The sequence below is a fragment of the Melospiza georgiana genome, chromosome 8, assembly GCF_028018845.1.
Source record: "Melospiza georgiana isolate bMelGeo1 chromosome 8, bMelGeo1.pri, whole genome shotgun sequence".
Lineage (NCBI taxonomy): Eukaryota > Metazoa > Chordata > Aves > Passeriformes > Passerellidae > Melospiza > Melospiza georgiana.
In genome coordinates, this window is record NC_080437.1 from 6,237,116 (window position 1) to 6,255,470 (window position 18,355).

Consider the following 18,355-nt stretch of genomic DNA (forward strand, 5'->3'; position numbering starts at 1 on the left):
GACAGAGGGTCACAAGACAGGTTGGGATTTGGGCAGCAGGGCAGGAAAAAAGGAAAATACATGGAATAGTGCTGTGAGGGAGGGAAGAGGTGCATGGCCAGTGCTGGTCAACTTCAGCCACCCAGGGGGTCACATCTGCCTTAGAGTAATGCATTAAAAATGGTCAGAAGAAGAACAAAAGCACAAATAGAGGTTTTTATTAACATGGCCATATTTTATTGTGGTTTTCTGTACCTTCTACAAACACCTGGCTGCCTTGAAATCTCAATACAAACATCACTCTCGACCCCCAGCCACAGCACACACTGAAAACATTTGGAGTTCTCAGACGTGACCCAGAAAATGAAGAGTTAAAACACAAGCCTTGTTCCCTTTAACTGGCAGGAAGAGAATATAAAAGGCACGATAACTCTCAATTTCTAGGGAGTTAATATAATAGCCAGTAAGTATCACCCTGAATTCCCTGTACAGTGCCTCTCTTTGCTGAAATGCAGAAGAAAACCTGAGTATTTCTAATTGAAACTCAGCTATTGTGCTATTTCATTTAGTGGGAGGCCGTGGGTTTGTGGTGAGAGTCACGACTAAAATGGAGCTGAGAATGAGCTGCCAATTCCCACAAAAGTGGAGGTGACCTCGTAGTTCCTTTAAAGGCTGCTCCAAAGAGGAGACATTATCATTCTAATTAGGGCTTCCTTTTAGTGGGGAGAAAATTTGTATTGCACTGCTGCCATAATTCTCATTATAAGTGAGCAAATAATTGTTCCTACTTGACACATTAAATTCCTTTTATATCTTCAAAACATTATCTAAACCCAAAAGTCAAAGGAGGATTTTTTTTTTTTTTTTTTTTTTTTTTTAATCTGCTGGAGGCCAGTGCTTGAATTGTTCTGCCAGGAAAAGTGCAACAGTGATAGGCACATCACATTTCATGGCAGATGTACGTATCAGACAACAGAGACTGATCCTCACCTCCTTTAATGATCCTTTTTGAGGTCTCAGCTGTGTGTGACAGCACAGAGAGAAAGGAATTAGTATTGGGAGCAAAGGAAATATTTGGAATTCACAGGATGCCAGGGTGTGTGAGGCTGCAGGAGCTGAGTGGGCACCTGGTGTCCCCTCCCTGCCCCAGCAGGGCCATCCCAGAGCCCAGGGCACAGCATTGTGTGCAGCCAGCTGTGCCCCAGCCCCAGGGAGGAGAGCCCCCAGGCCGTGTGGGCAATGTGCTCAGGGCTGGGCACTGCCCAGGGCACAAGTTGTGCCTCCTGTGCAGGGCAATTGCTGGGCTCAGGCCCTGCCCGTGGCTCTGGTGCCATGGCTGGGCCCCGGAGCAGAGCCTGGGCCCTGCTCTGCCCCTCCCTGCAGCCAGGCCCAGCCAGGCCTGAGGGCCCCTCTCAGCTGGGGCTCCTCTCCAGGCTGAGCAGCCCCAGCTCCCTCAGCCTGGCCTGGAAGGGCACCCACATGCTCCAGGCCCTTGCTCAGCTCCAGCAGCTCCTGGCCCTGCTGTGCTCAGCACCCAGAGCTGGACACAGCACTGCAGAGGTGCCTCCAGGGCTGCCCCAGGGCCAGCATCCCTCCCTGCCCTGCTGCCAATGCTCTGCTGCTGCCCCCGGCTCCATTGGCCTCCTTGGGCCGGGACACTCTGCTGGCTCAGGGACAGCTCGGTGTCCCCAGGACACTCTGCTGGGTCAGGGACAGCTCGGTGTCCCCTTCAGGACACTCTGCTGGTTCAGGGACAGCTCGGTGTCCCCAGGACACTCTGCTGGCTCAGGGACAGCTCGGTGTCCCCTTCAGGACACTCTGCTGGTTCAGGGACACCTCGGTGTCCCCAGGACACTGCTGGTTCAGGGACAGCTCGGTGTCCCCAGGACACCCTGGATGAGATTTCCCTCGTCCAACCCTCTGCCACCCACTCCTCAGTGACATCAGGCATCGCTAGGACACTTCAGGAATCATGGAATAACCTGGGTGCCCATCTTTAAGCTGCTGCACCTCCAGTTGGGCACAATTATTCTCTTCTTCCTCAGAGGCCACAAAGCATCTCTTTGCTTCCCACTTCCCTCTATCCAGCTGTCAATTTTCCTGAAGTTTGTGGAAAATTAATTAATTTGGAGACTGGGAATCTTCCTTCAAATCTGGATGGAATTGGCCATTTGGTTCAGAAATGTTTCTGAATTATCCTGACAGGTGGATGGGCACTGCACCCACCTCAGTGTTATTTCCATAGGAAATAAATTTTAAAGCAGGCTTGTAAGGAGAGTATTATTAAAAGAAAAAAAGAGGTTCTCCAGTCTTAGGGGAGTTAATTAGTGTCTCACACCTGCAGGAGAACTAATTACTGATGGGCTAATTTTGACCAGGCACCTGGGAAGTGCCGGTGATGGAAGCACAGTGGGGCTGTGGTGCTGCAGGGCAGGAGTGCTTCCCTCAGGATCCATGGCTGTGGATCACAAGGCTCCCTGCCAAGTGCTACAAGCCCAGTCCAACCTGTAAATAAAGCACTGACAAAAAGAACTTGAATTTCTGTTTTTTTTTTAAGGCTGCTTTTGGGATTTAAAATTAATGAGAAATGCTACTCTGAGGTTTTTGGGGGTGTCTGAGTGATCCTTGTGGCTTCCTTCCAACTCAGGGCCTATGAAGAAATCATTTTGCTTGGTAATTTTTGGGGATTTTAGTGATCCTGTAAGAACTACACTAACACTTCTTTCCCTGGATTCAGCCAGGAAGGCTTTGGAAACATGTTGTTAACCAAGACTGTGAAACAAACTCTTCTTGCCTAACCCTTCTTCAAAAGAGAATTCTGCAGCATTTGTAATAATGTAGAGTAGGAAGGAGACCCATATTCAGTTTGAGGTTGTATTTTCCTCTTCAGTTCTGCCACACAGAGCTGTACTCAGCTGCAAATAAAATCTCCTCAAGACCTCCTACCTGACCAGACCTTTTATTTATCATTTCTATAAAAACCAAACCTTTTATAGAAAGATGGAGATGGATTAAACAGCAGCTAAATTCACATTGCTGCTGTTTGCAATAGCATGAAGATATGCCAGGGGAGGTCTGGAATCCCAGAGTCCCAGCATGGTTCAGGTTGGAAGAGACCTCAAAACTCATCTCATTCCACCCTACCATAGGCAGGGACACTTTCCACTATCCCAGGCTGCTCCAAGCCCCATCCAACCTGGCCTTGGACACTTCTAAATATGCTCTATTTTTACAGATTTGAGGCAATAAAATCTAATAAATCATATGGGCACAGGCAAGTGCAAAATTGCAGCTGCTAAGGCTGGGTGGGAGCAGCTTTTCCAAATTCCTGACCTTCTTTTGCTGATTATTGTCAAAGAAGGGCAGGGTCTTGATATTTGGGCTATCTTGATACTCATGAATGGCACAGGTGGCTCTGAAGTGATAGATTGGCCTCAAATTCTTCCTGAGGAAGCTTCCTGCTTTGGCACAAAGGAAAAGAGTGTGAATTGGCCAATTAAAATCCATCCACCTCCCAGAATTCCATAAACTGGCATGGGATACGTTTATCCTGGGCTGGATTTGTGCTGTAGCAGAGGAGGCCAGGCCTGTCACCTGCAGCTGGCTCAGCTGAGTGCCCAAGCACAACTCAGCTGCTGAGCCTTGGCCAGGTTTCCCTGCAGATCCCTGGGGATGCAGTGATTCCTTTGGGAGAGGGGTAGAGTTTACCAGGATGCTGGGAATCCTTGATTCCCATCCTTTCCAGCTTTTCCTACCATCCCACCCACTTTCCCTGCTAACTTTTTTTTTTTTTTTCCCTTTTCCTAGGGACAAAAATATTCCTCCTTTCCAACCCAAACCATTCTGTGGTCCTGTGTTACTTCCCATGGAGGCTGAACCAGCAGCACTCAGATGAGTGCGTGTCTCAATCCAGGAGTGAAGAACTTTCCTCTAAATACATAAAAGGCAAATCATGCCGGGAAGGAAGCACAGGAATCAAGCTGATGTGTCTTGCAGCAGCAGCAGATGGGGTGATTTCACTGCCTAAAACCCAACAGCTTTGCTGTCTGTTCCTTTAACAATTTTGTGTTAATTTGAGGACTCCCACGTTATTGGGAAGGCTGGGAAGCTGTGTCAGGAGCAGGGCAGCTGCTGAAATCATTGTGAGCTCCCAGTTTGTGGAGCACTTTGCCCCAAACACATTTCACAGAATCACAGGTTGGAACAGACCTTTAAGATCATTGAGTCCGACCCATGTTCTAACACCTCAACTAGATCATGGCACCAAGTGCAACATCCAGTCTTTTTTTAAACACATCGAGGGATGGTGACTCCACCACCTCCCTTGGTAGATGATTCCAGTATCTGACCACTCTTTCTGTAAAATACTCCCTTCTTAATTCTAGCCTGTATCTCCCTGGGTGCAGCTTGAGACTGTGTCCTCTTGTTCTGTCTGTTGTTGCCCAGAGAAAGAGACCGACCCCCAGCTCACCACAGCCACCCTTCAGGAGGTTGTAGAGAGTGATAAGGTCACTCCTGAGTCTCCTTTTCTCCAGGCTGAACAACCCCAGCTCCCTCAGTCGTTCCTCATACGGCTTGTGCTCCAAGCCCCTCACCAGCCTCATTGCTCTCCTTTGGACACGCTCAAGCATCTCAACGTCCCTCCTAAACTTTGGAGCCCTTCAGCTGCCTTCCCCTCCTGGAGGGAATGCCTTCCCCTGGGAATGGTGCTTTGGGTTTGTTGGAAGCTGCACCTCATGCCTGTGGGCTTCTCCTTCCTCATGCCCTTTTGGGGACAGATTCCAATTTTTCACCAGCATTTCTACCTTTCATTTCCCAGGAAGATGTGTTTGCACATTCCCAGCAGGAGAACCACGATGGTGGATGGTTCTGTAAGGGCAGGAAGGGAGCAAATCCCCTCTAGACACACCAGGACAGGGCTATTCCATGAGCTTGGGCTGAAATTTGTCATCCTGGCAGCATAATTAATTAATTAGCCTGGGCAGCATAATGCCCAGTGTGGCACCTGTGTGTGTCTCCATCCCTGGGCACAGTCCTGCCCTCCCTCACCTTTTGGGAGGAAAGGAAGGAGGAGGCAGTGGTGGAGCCAAGAATGAGAGCCCTGGGATCACCACTCCCCTCCCTGTGCTTCTGCTGCCTTTAATAATCCCTCCCACACCCCCACCCATGTTCAAGGTCCATGTCCTGATATCTCCTCAGAATTCCCACCCTCAGCCCCCAGTTATTTATGCATTTCCAGCCTGCAAGGCAAAAATGTGCAGCAGTAAATGAAACTGCTGGGAGAGACAAAAATTTATTATTCTTGGCTTGGTGATGAGGTAAAGTTTTGAGTTTATCCTTCGTATTCCTCATTTAAACCGTGGTGATTAATCAGCAGTGAGCAATTTGTTTCCCCTCCTCTCTGTAGGACTAGCTCTGTGTAATGCTAAATCCTGCTCAATATTTGATATATTTAAAACCTGCACTTTCATTTTTTTCATTAAAAGAGCCTCTCACCCGCATTTCTGAGATAACAACTTGGAATAAAGTAGCTCTTTGTGAATGCTGGGAGAGCGACGCTGTCTAGGTCTGATGTCTGAAATGTAACACATTAAAATGTAATAATCTTTCTACCTGTGCAAAATTCATCAGATTAAATAATGGCCCTAATACAATTTCCCTGGTGACCTTTATTGAGGAAAGAAGAAATTCTTTCTGAGATACTAAAAATAACCATGACAAAGCAGAGTTTCTCTAAACTTTGGTGTTGTCATTCTCTCTAAACTCTTTGAAACAAATCTAAACCTCCCCCCAGCATTACAACATTTGGTTCTGCACCATTCTCTAGAAGTATCCTATCCCTGGAACCCCAAAAATATGCCCTGGATTTCTGTAGCATTCCCAGGAACACCTGCCCTGCTCTCATATTCCACTTAGTTGGGTACAATGCTCACAATCTTCTGGGAGCAGAAACCATGATCTGGAGTTGTAAGCACTAAAAAAGTTTAATTTTGGCTTTGTTGCCGTAAAGAGATGGTGTTTCCTATTCTCTACAGTTCAACAGAGCTTTGAAGGTGAAGAAAAAGATTTTCAACAGTTTGAATCAAGATTTTGTCCTTTCTCTTAGATGAGCTGCTGAAGAGCCACTGCAGAGACACTTCCCCAAATCCACCTGGGAATCCAGCACAAACACTTCCATGCTGTTTTCTCCTCCAAGCAAAGCTTCCAGGACCTCCTGGAAGCCAAATATTGGCTAAACCCCACAGGTCTGTACAAACACAGCATCTCCACAGGAATCCCATTACCAGAGGGCAGGGCTGGATGGGATATTGGGAATTAGGAATTGTTCCCTGGCAGGGTGGGCAGGCCCTGGCACAGGGTGCCCAGAGCAGCTGTGGCTGCCCCTGGATCCCTGAAAATGTCCAAGGCCAGGTTGGAACCACTTTTGCAGGGTGGTTGGGTGACTGGGTGACTCCTGAGACTGGGTGACTCCTGAGAAGATTAGTTCAATTTTATCCTGTAAAGAGCAACCATGCTTGCCAGAAAGAGAAACGACATTCCAGCTGTCCTGGCTGGTGCCACCTCAAAAGCCATGTGTGAATTACCTGATTCTGCTCCTGTTGTTGGTACAGCTTGGATGCAGCTCCAGCTTTAGGCTGGGATCAGCTGGGCTCAGTGCAGATGGGAAAATCACTGACACTCCCTTCTTCCAGAAATAAGGAAAAAAGGCAAAACTCCTCAGTTCTCATCTGATGGGCTTCTGAGAGCCAGCTGCCTCCAAAATTCACCTGATGAACTGCACTGCTCTTTGGGCTTATCAAAGCTTGAGGTTTAACAGTGCTTTGTAATAAATAAATGTCTTCCTCAGTCTGCAAACAATGGTAACTCAGCACCATGGAACCATGGAATGGCTTCCTTTGGAAGGGATCTAAAGTTCATCTCACCTCACCCCTGCCATGGGCATGGACACCTTCCACTGTCCCAGGCTGCTCCAGCCTGGCCTTGGGCACTGCCAGGGATCCAGGGGCAGCCACAGCGGCTCTGGGCACCCTGTGCCAGGGCCTGCCCACCCTGCCAGGGAACAATTCCTAATTCCCAATATCCCATCCAGCCCTGCCCCCTGGCACTGGGAAGCCATTCCCCGTGTCCTGTCCCTCCATCCCTTTTCCAAAATCTCTCCATGTTTCCTGCAGCTCCTTCAGGCCACAGTTTGGTCACCCCAGAGCTTCTCCTGTCCAGGTGAGCCCCCCCAGCTGTGCCAGCCTTTCCTCCCAGCAGAGCTGCTCCATCCCTCTGCCCATGCTGGTGCCTGCCCTGGGCTCTCTGCAGCAGCTCCAGGTCCCTCCTGTGCTGGGGCAGCTCTGCAGGTGGGGTCTCACCTGAGCCCAGGGCACAGGGGCAGAATCCCCCCCTGCCCTGCTGCCCACGCTGGGGCTCAGCCCAGGGCACGGGGGGGTTCTGGCTCCCAGCTCTCACCCCCAGCACCCCCAGGGCTGCTCCAGCTGCTCATACCCAGCCTGAATCCATCCCAGGGTTGCCCTGACCCAGGGGCAGCATCAGTACCTGGCTTGGTTAAACTCATGAAATTCCCATGGGCCACTTCAGAGCTTGTCCAGGTCCCCTTGGGTGGCCCTGTCCTTCAGGAGAGTTTAAAATTTTTCTGCAGCAGCATTTGAGGGGTGGGCAAGTGTGTGCAGGAAAACAAGGTGAGAACCATTTACCCCCAGCTGGAAATGATCCCTAATTTTAACCTTTCCAGTTACACCTGGCATTTACTGGAATGCTGGAAAATCGAGAAGCCGCTTCCCAGCCACTGAGAGCACCACACAGAAGGAACTTGGGGACAACCACCACCGTGGCTGTCATGCACTGGAGACTCCTGTAGATATCAAGCAGTATTCCCTTGGAATTGTGACAGCTCCCAGGAATCATTTCCATGGCCCAAACCAGCCCATTCCCACTGGGTTTTTTCCCAGCATTTGCTAAAAAAATCACTTATTTTTAGTTTTCCAATCCCTTTTCCATTTTGCTGATTGTTTTCCAGGTTCTGGAAGGATTCAGGCTGTGATGGCAGGATGCTGAGTGACTGTGCTGGGGCATTTCTGCCAGCAGACAGACACTTGTAACCCACCACCACCACTACACTGTCCTTTCCCTCGCTCCAAATCCTGGGTGCAGGGACTCCCCACCATTAATACTAACATATTTAATATTAATATTTGATTTCCCTACAAATCCCTGACAGATCTATTTTTATAGTCTCTTTTTTTATAGTCTTTAGTAGTAAATACTTAAACAAGGGAGAAAATAGAAATAGTTCTATTTTCCACCTTGCTTTCCTTTTCCCCTCCCAGTGGGAATTACACTACCCTACCGCAACCCCAGAATTTCTCATTTGGGTCTTCCCTGGTCTGAAACTGTACCAGATGCTGTGCTAAACCACAAAATCCTGCTTGGAGGAGTGCAGGGATTAAATGAGTGGCAGGAGGGGTGATTATCACCTTGATCCACCAGCGAGTGCTTCTGCCACTCAGGGGAGGCTGCTCATGCCTTGCCTCAGCCCGACAAATTTCGGTGCTTAAACAGCTGCAAATTACATCCCAAGGCACAGATCTGGAATTCTACTCCCTCTATCCAAAGCTGGGTTAATGCCTTGCTTCCCAAAGGGAAATAAAAAGGATTTTTTTTTTTTTTTTACTGGCTCAATCTGTGAGGTTTCTGCTGTTGGTTTTGGCTGCCAGGGCCTGCTCACAGCCTAAAATCCAGTTATTCATGGCTTGGAATTCCCAAAAGGCAAAGTTTGGAATTCTGTATTGATTTGCAGAATGACACCCCCAGAAAATAAAAGGGGAAAAAAATACCCCCACCCCCCCCCCCCCCAAATCTTGTACACCTGAGAAAGATATCCCCACAGTATTCCCAATTTTAAAAGTTGAGCTAAAATTGAGTTAATTTTAGAAAACACATCTCCCCATTACTGAAAAAAAGTGGGAATTGTGATCTCTCTGCATTGTGAGAGAAGCTCTGAGCACCTGGACAGCACAAGGGAGCATGTGGGGATGGAATTTCCCTTGGATGATAAACAGGGGCATCACTACTGACCACCAGTGTCCAACCCCAGGATCCTTCCCAAAGCTAGAGATGCTGTAGTTGGTTTAGAAATAAAGAAACAACTTCTGTTTTCCCTCAGAAAATTGGGAGAAAATTAATATCAGGAACAGAACTGACAGACTTTGCAATAAAAAGTGAGGCAGTGAAATAATAACAGTGTCTTAAACAGGATTAAAATATAACATTTTACTCATTATTTCAAAGAATAGATTTTTTTTTCTTTCTTCCATCAGTCTTATCTGTATGTCCAGCCTCCAGCTTAACTCCAAACAGCTGTTTTAGCGCCGGTCCCAAGTGCAAATATGCCAAGAAAAAGGAATTAGGGCAAAGAAACATCTGGTGGGTTTGTTTCCCCCACGTGTGAGAGGCTACAGTGCATTTCTCTTGCCTGAAAACAAGCACCATTTTGCTCAAAAAATATTTGGTCAGAAACCTCAGCTTGAGAAGGAGGTATTGGACAGAGAAGTCACATCGACACCACATGCAGACAGCTCCCAAAGACAAACATTCCCAGGGATCTGCTGGGGGAGAACCTGGGCAAAAGGAAACCCAACACAGCCACAGCAGCACAAAGTCCTTTTGCTGCCAGAGCAGATCCATCCTCACCCAGACCTGGTGGTGAGGCCTCAGCGGCTGAAAGGGAAGAGAATGGTGGTGCCAATCTCTTCCTCGCTGATTACACACATTTATCTGCTGGCTCTTCCAATCTTTCCAGAGGAATCCAGGTTGTTCTCACAATTGGTTTGGTTTTACCCCAAAAAAGTTTGCACAACACAACATGACACTTTTCTCATGTGAACATGGTTCTGCTTTTTTTTCTTTTGCTGCTTCATACTGGAGAAAACACTTTGTCTTTTTCAAATGGTGAAAATTCTGAGCTCCCTGCCCAAACTGTGACAACACACTCAAATCTTCAAGGTAAAACCAGAAATTATAACCAGGTACCTGAATTTATGTCGTGTATTTCACAGGTAATGGGTGCTAAAAGTTTTGGAAACAACTCTCTGTGTGTGTCCTGAGACCCTTTGACCTTCCCAGATCTGTCTGTGCACGTTCACCTCATAAAATATTCCCTTTTTCTCCTCTTCCCTGTGGGATCCATTTGTCTTTTCAGCACGTTTGTGTTCAGTTAGCAAAGTGCAATGGTGATGGCACCGCTTAACCCACCAGCCAGCTGGGCTTGGGAATGGATCCATCCTCTTCCCATTATCTCCTCTTTAGTGCCTCCCACTGTCACAGGCTCATGGATCATCCTGCTTTATTCCAGAGGAATACAGCCATAGGATGACAATTACTGATAGAGCACAAAAGCTGGAGCTAAAGACCATGGAAAGAAGCAAACAGAACTGATGGGGGAAGAGATGAAAAGATGAAAAATTGACCGGAGAAGAAAATTGGAACAAGCTAATTTACAAAAGAAAATGAACAAACCATGGCCAGGTAGCTCTGAATAAGATTAATTGCTACACATTGCCTTCCTCTTTTGCAATTTTTATCTTATTTCAGCTTCTCTTGCACTTTTCTAAGTGGCAGTGCTGTAATCTCAGGAACTTTGATTCCATAACTTTGCCAGCTGGGCGTTGTTTGCATAAATTGCTCTGACTTTGGAACTGGGACTCAAATTCCAGCAGCAGCCGAGGATTTGCTCCATTGACTTGAATGGGTTTATTTTTAATTTATTACTCTGAGGTCAGAAGGCAGAGCTCTGGATATAAATCTTGAACATAAATAGACAATTCCCAAATCTAGACAGTAGAGCCACAAGTACCATACAGAAAAACAAAGCCAGGCAGGTGTAGAACTGTCTGGAGGGTTAAACCAATGGGGGCTGTGCATTTATTAGTAGTTTACTGTTTATTAAACAAGAACTCCAGATCCAAAAAGAACTCATTAATTGAAACCAAGTAGTGTTTAGTGAAATGGGAGCCTGTCAAAACTGGGAGGGGGGACAATGGATCGGTCCAAATGTGAGTGCAAATTTTGTCTGGGAATTTTAAAGCGTGCCGTTTGTCATGGACAACGGATGTGCACCATACAAACTCCGTACGTCTCCCCGTGGGTGACAATAAAAAGCGCAGTTTATTATAAACCGAAGTAAAAACCAAAATTAAAAAAAAAATCAACTAAAATCACAGTTTTGTCATTGGTATGTGGAGGTTGTTCCAAGGGCCCATCCAGAGCTCCTCCTCGTCGGACTGTGTGTGTTCACTGTGCGACTCCAAGGGCTCCTTGACTTCCTCGTGGTCAACAACCGATTCCTGCTCATCTGTGCTTTTCAGTTTGGCCGCCCCGGCCTTTGTCACTACATTTTCAGCCCCTATAGTAGAGGAAAAGGACACACTGCACGGCCTGGAGTTCATTTTGTCACCGGGGGACGGTCCCTTGGACAACGTGTTCAGCGGGACGCTCTCCTCGTGCGTCACCGCCAGCTTGTCCAGTTTCTTGAACTGCTTCCCCAGCCTCACTGGGGAGGTGACTTTTAAATTGTTGCCCAGGCAGGCGCGGCGGGTGCGCACCACGGAGCCGTTCTGGGCCACGTAGACGTTGCTGCTGCCGTTGGCTTGGAAGCCGGGGTTGCTCAGCCGGTTCCTCTGGCTGGAGTCGGGAGCGCTCTCCTCGCCCGTGGAGCTGGTCTCGTACTCCGGGTCCACCACCAACTTGATCCTCTTCTTCTTGGCCCACTGTTGGACAACACAAAGAAATGTCAGGGCAACCCAGCAGTTCATTTCCCTGCCCTTGCTGTTCGTTTATTAATGACTCTCATCAGTTTCTATTAGTTTTGTGCCTTTCTCCCTTGGATGCGCGCAGAAACGGGAGAGCCCTGAGGAGGAAGCTGCTGTGTGAGAGATACCTTTAAGAAACTACTCCAAGGTGTAAATTCTAGGAAGGCCTTGGAAGTTTTCTTGGAACTTTTGCATTGTGAATTCCGTGCACTGGCCAGCTCTGCTTTGTGTGCATCACACATCCAGCAGAGAAAATCCTGGGACATACACCAGGGAAAATCTCATGCATGGCGCTGGCAAAACTGGCTGGTTACAAAAAGAGCAGCTCCATGTAAGGCTTTGTGGCTGTTCCAGACAGGTGGGATCAGTATAAATGCTCAGGAAGATGGTGGAGAAACCAGGCTTTAGGTTTATATAACTTAAATATTTCTTCAAAGAATTAATGCAAACAATTTCCATGCTGCTGTGACTCTGTAGTAGCAGTGATTGCTCTATGGTGAGCACACAACCCCCACTAGTTATTATAATTTATAATTGATCTTTTAAAAATAAATGCCTCCTTGCACCACACTGAAAAGAGCTATTACCCTTCTTGAATGAATAATTCAAGCACTAAGATGCCATCACAGTTAACCCCCACTGCAAAACACACACAGGAAGATGAGAAAAGCCAGTTTTTAGAGAAAAAATCATGCAAGGTACAAATAGGTGATTACTCTTCAGCTTTTGAGAAGTTAAACTTGCTAAAAATTACTTGGATGCCTGTTTTATTGTTCCTGGAAAAGACAGACAATGTTCTTCACGTGGATATATTCCAGTGCATCTATTCCTGCTTAGTTTAAGTGGGATTTACATGAAAACATTATGTGCAGCTACAATGTTGTGCTGTGTGGGGACACAAAGGTGCAGGTAAGTGACCATGGACCAAGTTTAAAGAGAAAATAAAATAAAATAAAATAAAATAAAATAAAATAAAATAAAATAAAATAAAATAAAATAAAATAAAATAAAATAAAATAAAATAAAATAAAATAAAATAAAATAAAAATTAAATTAAAATTAAACAAAACCACTGTACTGTGATAGGCAGGAAAGGCAGAATGTGGGAAATATAATCCATTTCCTTTCCTGACTGAGCTCACTTGGTCCTCCTGCCTCAGCATTCCCAGCTTGTGCATAACTGGTGTTTGCAACCTGAATCCTGTGATGCAGAAACAGCCCAATGCCAGCTCTCCCAGTTATCCCCTGCAGTTTTGGGAATGTTTGTTTTGCTGCAATTCCACTTGTCCTCCCTGCAAACAGAGCTGCCCTTGACAGCAGAGAACTCACCTGAAGATTAGCAAATATATTAATACAATATTAATGTATAGGATGAAAACATGGATGATTTTTGGATCTTTACATCCTCCTCCTTATCATTTGCATTCTTCCTTAAATCCCATGTTTCATTGCTCCATGAAAATAAAACTTTCTGTATTTCTGACTGAGTATATCTATAGTGTGTGTATATATATGTATGTATATTTATAGATATATATCCACAGGGCTGGAATTACTTTGGTTTTCCACAGTTCTCCCTCAAGGACAGTGAAATGCTGGATCAATACACTTTGCCCTTTCGTTTTGGCAGTCTCCAGCCCATCAGCATTGCTTAGGAAAGACCACACAGAAGGCACAGCAAACAAAGCCACTCCTCACTGCAAACCATCACCTACTGTCACTCTTCTTTAAAAGGAGGTGGAATCACCCGTGGCCTCCGACTCTGTAACTCCAGTACCCAGAGCCTCATCTGACTGGGTCTGGCTGCTTTCCTGGGACACCTTTTTCCTTGTTTTCATTCCTTTTCTGTTGGTGTCAGAGCTCTGAGTCTCAGGGGACGTGGCAGTTTTCCCGGATGTGGCGCTAGCTGAGCTTTTTGTCCCTGTGGTACCTTTGGAAGTCGCACTGATTTCACTGTCTAGGCAAGAAGATTCATTCTTACTGGCAGTGTCCTCTCTATCACTGTCCTCTGGATCAGCCTCTTCTTCACTTTCCTCCTCACTGTCCTCACCAGGAGCAGCTGACTGTCCTCCCTTGCCCCCTCCAGCAGCAGCAGCTTTTGCTGTGGCACTTTTAGAAACTGCCTTGTTTGAGCTACCTGCTGTCTCCTCTGCCTCTTCCTCTTCTTCTGACACCTCTTCTATGGTGTCCTCTATTTCCACACTGGCAGAGGAGGTTTTGCTCTTGTAGCTGGATCCTGAGGTTTTCTTGTGGCTCGTGTCCCTGTCGCTACCCGAGGCAGTGGAGCTCACGGATTTCTGGCTGGAGCGTTTGCCACGGGAGCTGCCTGCCCTGCTTTTCACACTGGACATTTCCGTGCTTCTCCTGCTGCCAGACTCGCTGGTCCCTGACCTGCTGTAGGAGCTCCGTGTGGATGAGCTCTTGGACAGGCTGCCATCCTCATCACTCTCAGACTCTTCCTCATCATCATCCTCTTCTGATGACTCCTCCTCCGACCCGCTGCTGGAGCTGGATTCAGACTCCTCATCGGAATCCCCCACATCCCCAGTCTCCTCATCCGAGTCCACGGTGCTTTCTGTGGCCTCATCCTGATCCAGGGTTATTTTCAAGTAGTCTTTGTCCTCTGACTCAGAGCTGCTGCTCTTCTCAGAGGACTCATCCGAGGCGCGCCTCCTCCTCCTCTTCCTCCTCTTCTCGTGGTCACTCTCCTCCTGCTCGCTCTCTGCCGTGATGCTGATTGAAACTCCCGACTTGGCTTCATCCCTTTCAGACCCTTCCTCTCCACGTGCCAAATCCTTGCCGAGGCCCTCCTGGAATTTCTTGGAGACGCTGATGCGCTTCAACACGTGGTTTAGTTTTCTCATGGAGGGCCTGGCATCCGTAGCTTTCTGGAAGTAGCTTCCCCTGATCATCATGGGTTTGTCCCCGTCCGCTTGGCGAGCCGAGAGCAGCTTGGCATAGCTGGAATCCTTCCTACCTTTCACTTTCTGCAGGATCATTGGGAATATCTTTGCTTTCTTCCACCGGGAATGGGCAGACTCAGCTCTTCCTGGTTTGCGGGCACTGACTGTCACACGACTTATATGCATCGCTCCCTTTAGCCTCCTTTTTCCCTGGCTGCTCCTAAATCCTCTTCCAGGACCATGGCTGAGGTCCATCCCAACACCTACAGGTCTCCCTTCCATTTGAGGCCCTGCTGCCTGGCTTATACCTCTGCTGGGAGGGCCTCTGACTGGAATCATGCCCTGGAAATTATGAAAATTAATTGATTACCACTTGAAAGAGAGTTATAGTGAAAACCTGTACCTTAATACAGGGTAGGAGGAGGTGCAACATTTATTTCCCAGCATCAAAATGAACTTACCTGTTTTAGAACAGTTTTCTTACCAAAATTATGGGAAATGGTTGGGAATTTTAGAGTTTTAGAAAGTTCTAGAATAGGCTGGAAATGCACAGCTACCTTACTCTGCAATGTTACACTGAAATGTTCTGTCTTCTCATTTAATAACGGATTAAGATCTGGCACTCAGGACAATTGGACTTTTTCTCAAAAAAAAAAATTTACATTGACTTTCTTCTGATTGCCACTGACATGTTAAAATTTTTTTAGATTTCACTGTGAACTCTATGACAGATGAGTTTAGGTACTGCTTTTCTCAGTGCAAAGTCATAATTTGTAGAAAGAATATTAGTAATAGACTTCTAGAGTCCAGGAGGAGGGACCTTGAAGCCTATCCAGTGCCACCCCTGGCCATGGACAGGGACACTTTCCAATATCCCAGGTTCCTCCAAGTCCCACCCAACCCCAACCTGGCCTTGGACACTCCAGGGATCCAGGGGCAGCCCCAGCTTCTCTGGGCACCCTGTGCCACAGCCTGCCCACCCTCACAAGGAGGAATTTTTTCCTAATATCCAACCTAAAAGTTCCCTTTTTAAGTCTTTAGCCATTCTTCTTGTCCTGTCACCGCAGTTCCTGCTGAAAAGTCCTCCTCCAGCTTCCTTGTAGGCCCCTACAAATACTGGAAGGTTTCTTTATTTGGTAATGATACAAAATGGAAACACCTAAGTGGATTTTTCTTAGAACTAAAACCAGATGTGGATACTAAGAGAAGCTCAGCAATTCTTTTTTGTGCCTGGAAAACAAAAGGAATTTAGTGCTGACAAACTTTACGGGGCCAACAACGCTTAATGCTGATCTATACAAAACCTAATTCTAATCAATTCTGGCGTACAACTGATGAGGTTTGGTGGCCCTTCAAGCTGTTAAAGAGACAGAACGATCCCTCCAGAGCTGGTTCCTTACCTCCTCAGCTGCTGGCCCGTGGGGACTGTAGTAGTAGCCACCGTCGCTCTCCACCACCACCTCGCCGTACTCGTCGTACATTCCCGACGGGGACAGCAGGCGCCGGCGGCTCCCGTACTGCGGCAGCTCGTACCTGCCAGGGACACCACAGCTCCTCAGGACAGCCCAAACGTGCTCACACCTCTCACCACGCTGCCAGCACGGTGCTTGTTCACATCCAGAGCAAAGTGAACAGCTTTCCCTGTTTTATTCCCTCCTTTTCTTCCTTAGCGGCAACCAAATCCCAGATATCCTTCTGTTCCAACAGCCCCTCAGGGTAATCTGAATTTTGGGGTCTGTTGGATCAGTCAAAACTTCTATAAGGACATCAAGTTTCCATCAATCCACCTGATTTTTTTGGGGGGATCTTTCTTAATAATCGTGGAATGAAAGAGCAGCTTCCCTGGGATCAGTTGTGGGGAACGCCAGCAGGAATTTCTGAAGAGCTGCAGTCCAATGGGATTTATCAGAACAAGGCAGGATGGGGTTTCTTGAGGGAAATTCAAAAGGCCACCAGGCAGGATGGAGTTCTTGAGGAAAATTTAAAAGGACACAAGGCAGGATGGGATTTTTTGAGGGAAATTTAAAAGGCTACAAAGCAGGATGGGTTTCTTGAGAGAAATCTAAAAGGTCACAGGGCAGGATGGGGTTTTTTGAAGGAAATTTAGGAGGCCACAAGGCAAGATGGGGTTTTTTGAGGGAAATTCAAAAAGCTGCAAGGCAGGATTGGGTTTTTTTGAGGGAAATTTAAAAGGCCACCAGGCAGGATGGGATTTTTTGAGGGAAATTTAAAAGGCCACCAGGCAGGATGGGATTTCTTGAGGAAAATTTAAAAGGCTACAGAGTAGGATGGGTTTTTACAGGGAAATTTAAAAGGCCAGCAGCTGGCTGGAAACTGGGAGAAGAAAGGATTAATCCCTGAACATAGAAGAAGAGGAGGTGGTAGAAATTAATCTCCCAGGAGCAGAAATACACACACTAAGGGTATAAACCCAGCATGAGGGACAAGATGTGCATTCTGTAAGTGGAATAATGACATCCCTGAAGAAGCAGGGAGTTATCACATACCCCCTTAACCTCTGAAAAGAGTTTTGTTGTTGGTTCACGCCTTTGTGGACACAAAGATTAAAGTAATCCTTAGGTGAAGGGAAGTCCCACGATTAACTGCTGGAATAATAAACATCACCAGCCTGGAAAAGCAGCACTTTCAGAAATAAAGAGGAAAAATGGAACTATACCCGTGCTCATAACTGTAGTAATCCTGGCCATAGTATTCCTGCCCTGGATCAATTCCAGACTCCATACTCAACTCCTAGAAAAGAGAAACACTGACTGAATGCAAACAGTGTGAAAAAGGCCCAAATGTAATTACTGATTTTATTATTCTTTATTATGTAATTACTTCTTCTGACTGCAGAAATGATCCCCATCCTGTAGCACAAAAATACCAACATCTCACATTTGCTCTTATTGCTTATTCTGGAAACAAGTTCGGGTCCAAAAGATTGGAAATGGAAAGATTTGCAATTGCACTGCACAGCAAGGTGCTAAAGCTTCCAGCACCCACTGCTCAGCTCAGCTCCAGCTGCAGTAATCCATCAGCAGCTGACTGACACCAGGAAAAAATCAGCAGTTGGAGAGCAATAGAATGATTCTGCTGGGAAATCTGAAACTGTGGGATGAAGCCAGTGGGAGCTACTGAAAGATGCTCATGGGGAAAATCACAGATCCCAGAGTGGTTTGGAAGAGACCTTAAAGCCCATCCATTCCCACCTTCCACTATCCCAGCTTGCTCCAAGCCCCACCCAACCTGGCCTTGGAAGAACCAAAATGCAGTAAATTTAAGGAATTTAATTAAAATAACATAACTGGGCTGACAATGCCAGAACTTTGCTTTTTATCTAAGAGCCGGGGGAAAAATTACCTGAGACAGAAAACATTTCAAAACTTACAGAACAATTAAGAAATGAAAAATGGTTGTACCTCTGGTCTGAGAAGAGAAGGTCTCAGCAACTGCTGTTGCTACAAAAGAAAATGAGAAAGTGGTTAATTAGGCAGCAACAATTAAAGGGCAGGTGATTGGTGTCTAAGATTAGTAATAAATGCTGAAACCATAGGTCCTTTGGAACTTTTTTTTTATGGCAGGCAGCTGGAGACTTCCATCCCCTGTGAGAACACACAGCAAAATCCTTTCACAATACACCATTTCTTTTGCCTAAAT

At 46.7% G+C, this 18,355-nt stretch overlaps 1 protein-coding gene across 4 annotated transcripts in view; it reads right to left on the minus strand.

The window, feature by feature from the left end:
* Nucleotides 1–11,129: 11,129 nt before the first annotated feature.
* PCDH15 (protocadherin related 15) overlaps nucleotides 11,130–18,355 on the minus strand; it is a 638,977-nt gene continuing 631,751 nt past the window's right edge. For 3 of the 4 annotated variants that reach the window (XM_058028641.1, XM_058028640.1, XM_058028639.1), the window contains exons 37-40: nucleotides 18,118–18,156; nucleotides 17,373–17,446; nucleotides 16,096–16,228; nucleotides 11,130–11,750 (exon numbers count right to left, since the gene is read on the minus strand). In XM_058028641.1, coding sequence (XP_057884624.1) covers nucleotides 11,199–11,750; nucleotides 16,096–16,228; nucleotides 17,373–17,446; nucleotides 18,118–18,156 — 798 coding nt within the window. In that variant the 3' untranslated portion in view covers nucleotides 11,130–11,198. Of the gene's footprint in view, nucleotides 11,751–13,612; nucleotides 15,038–16,095; nucleotides 16,229–17,372; nucleotides 17,447–18,117; nucleotides 18,157–18,355 lie in introns of all 4 variants that reach the window. The other variant, XM_058028642.1, reaches the window with a different exon arrangement.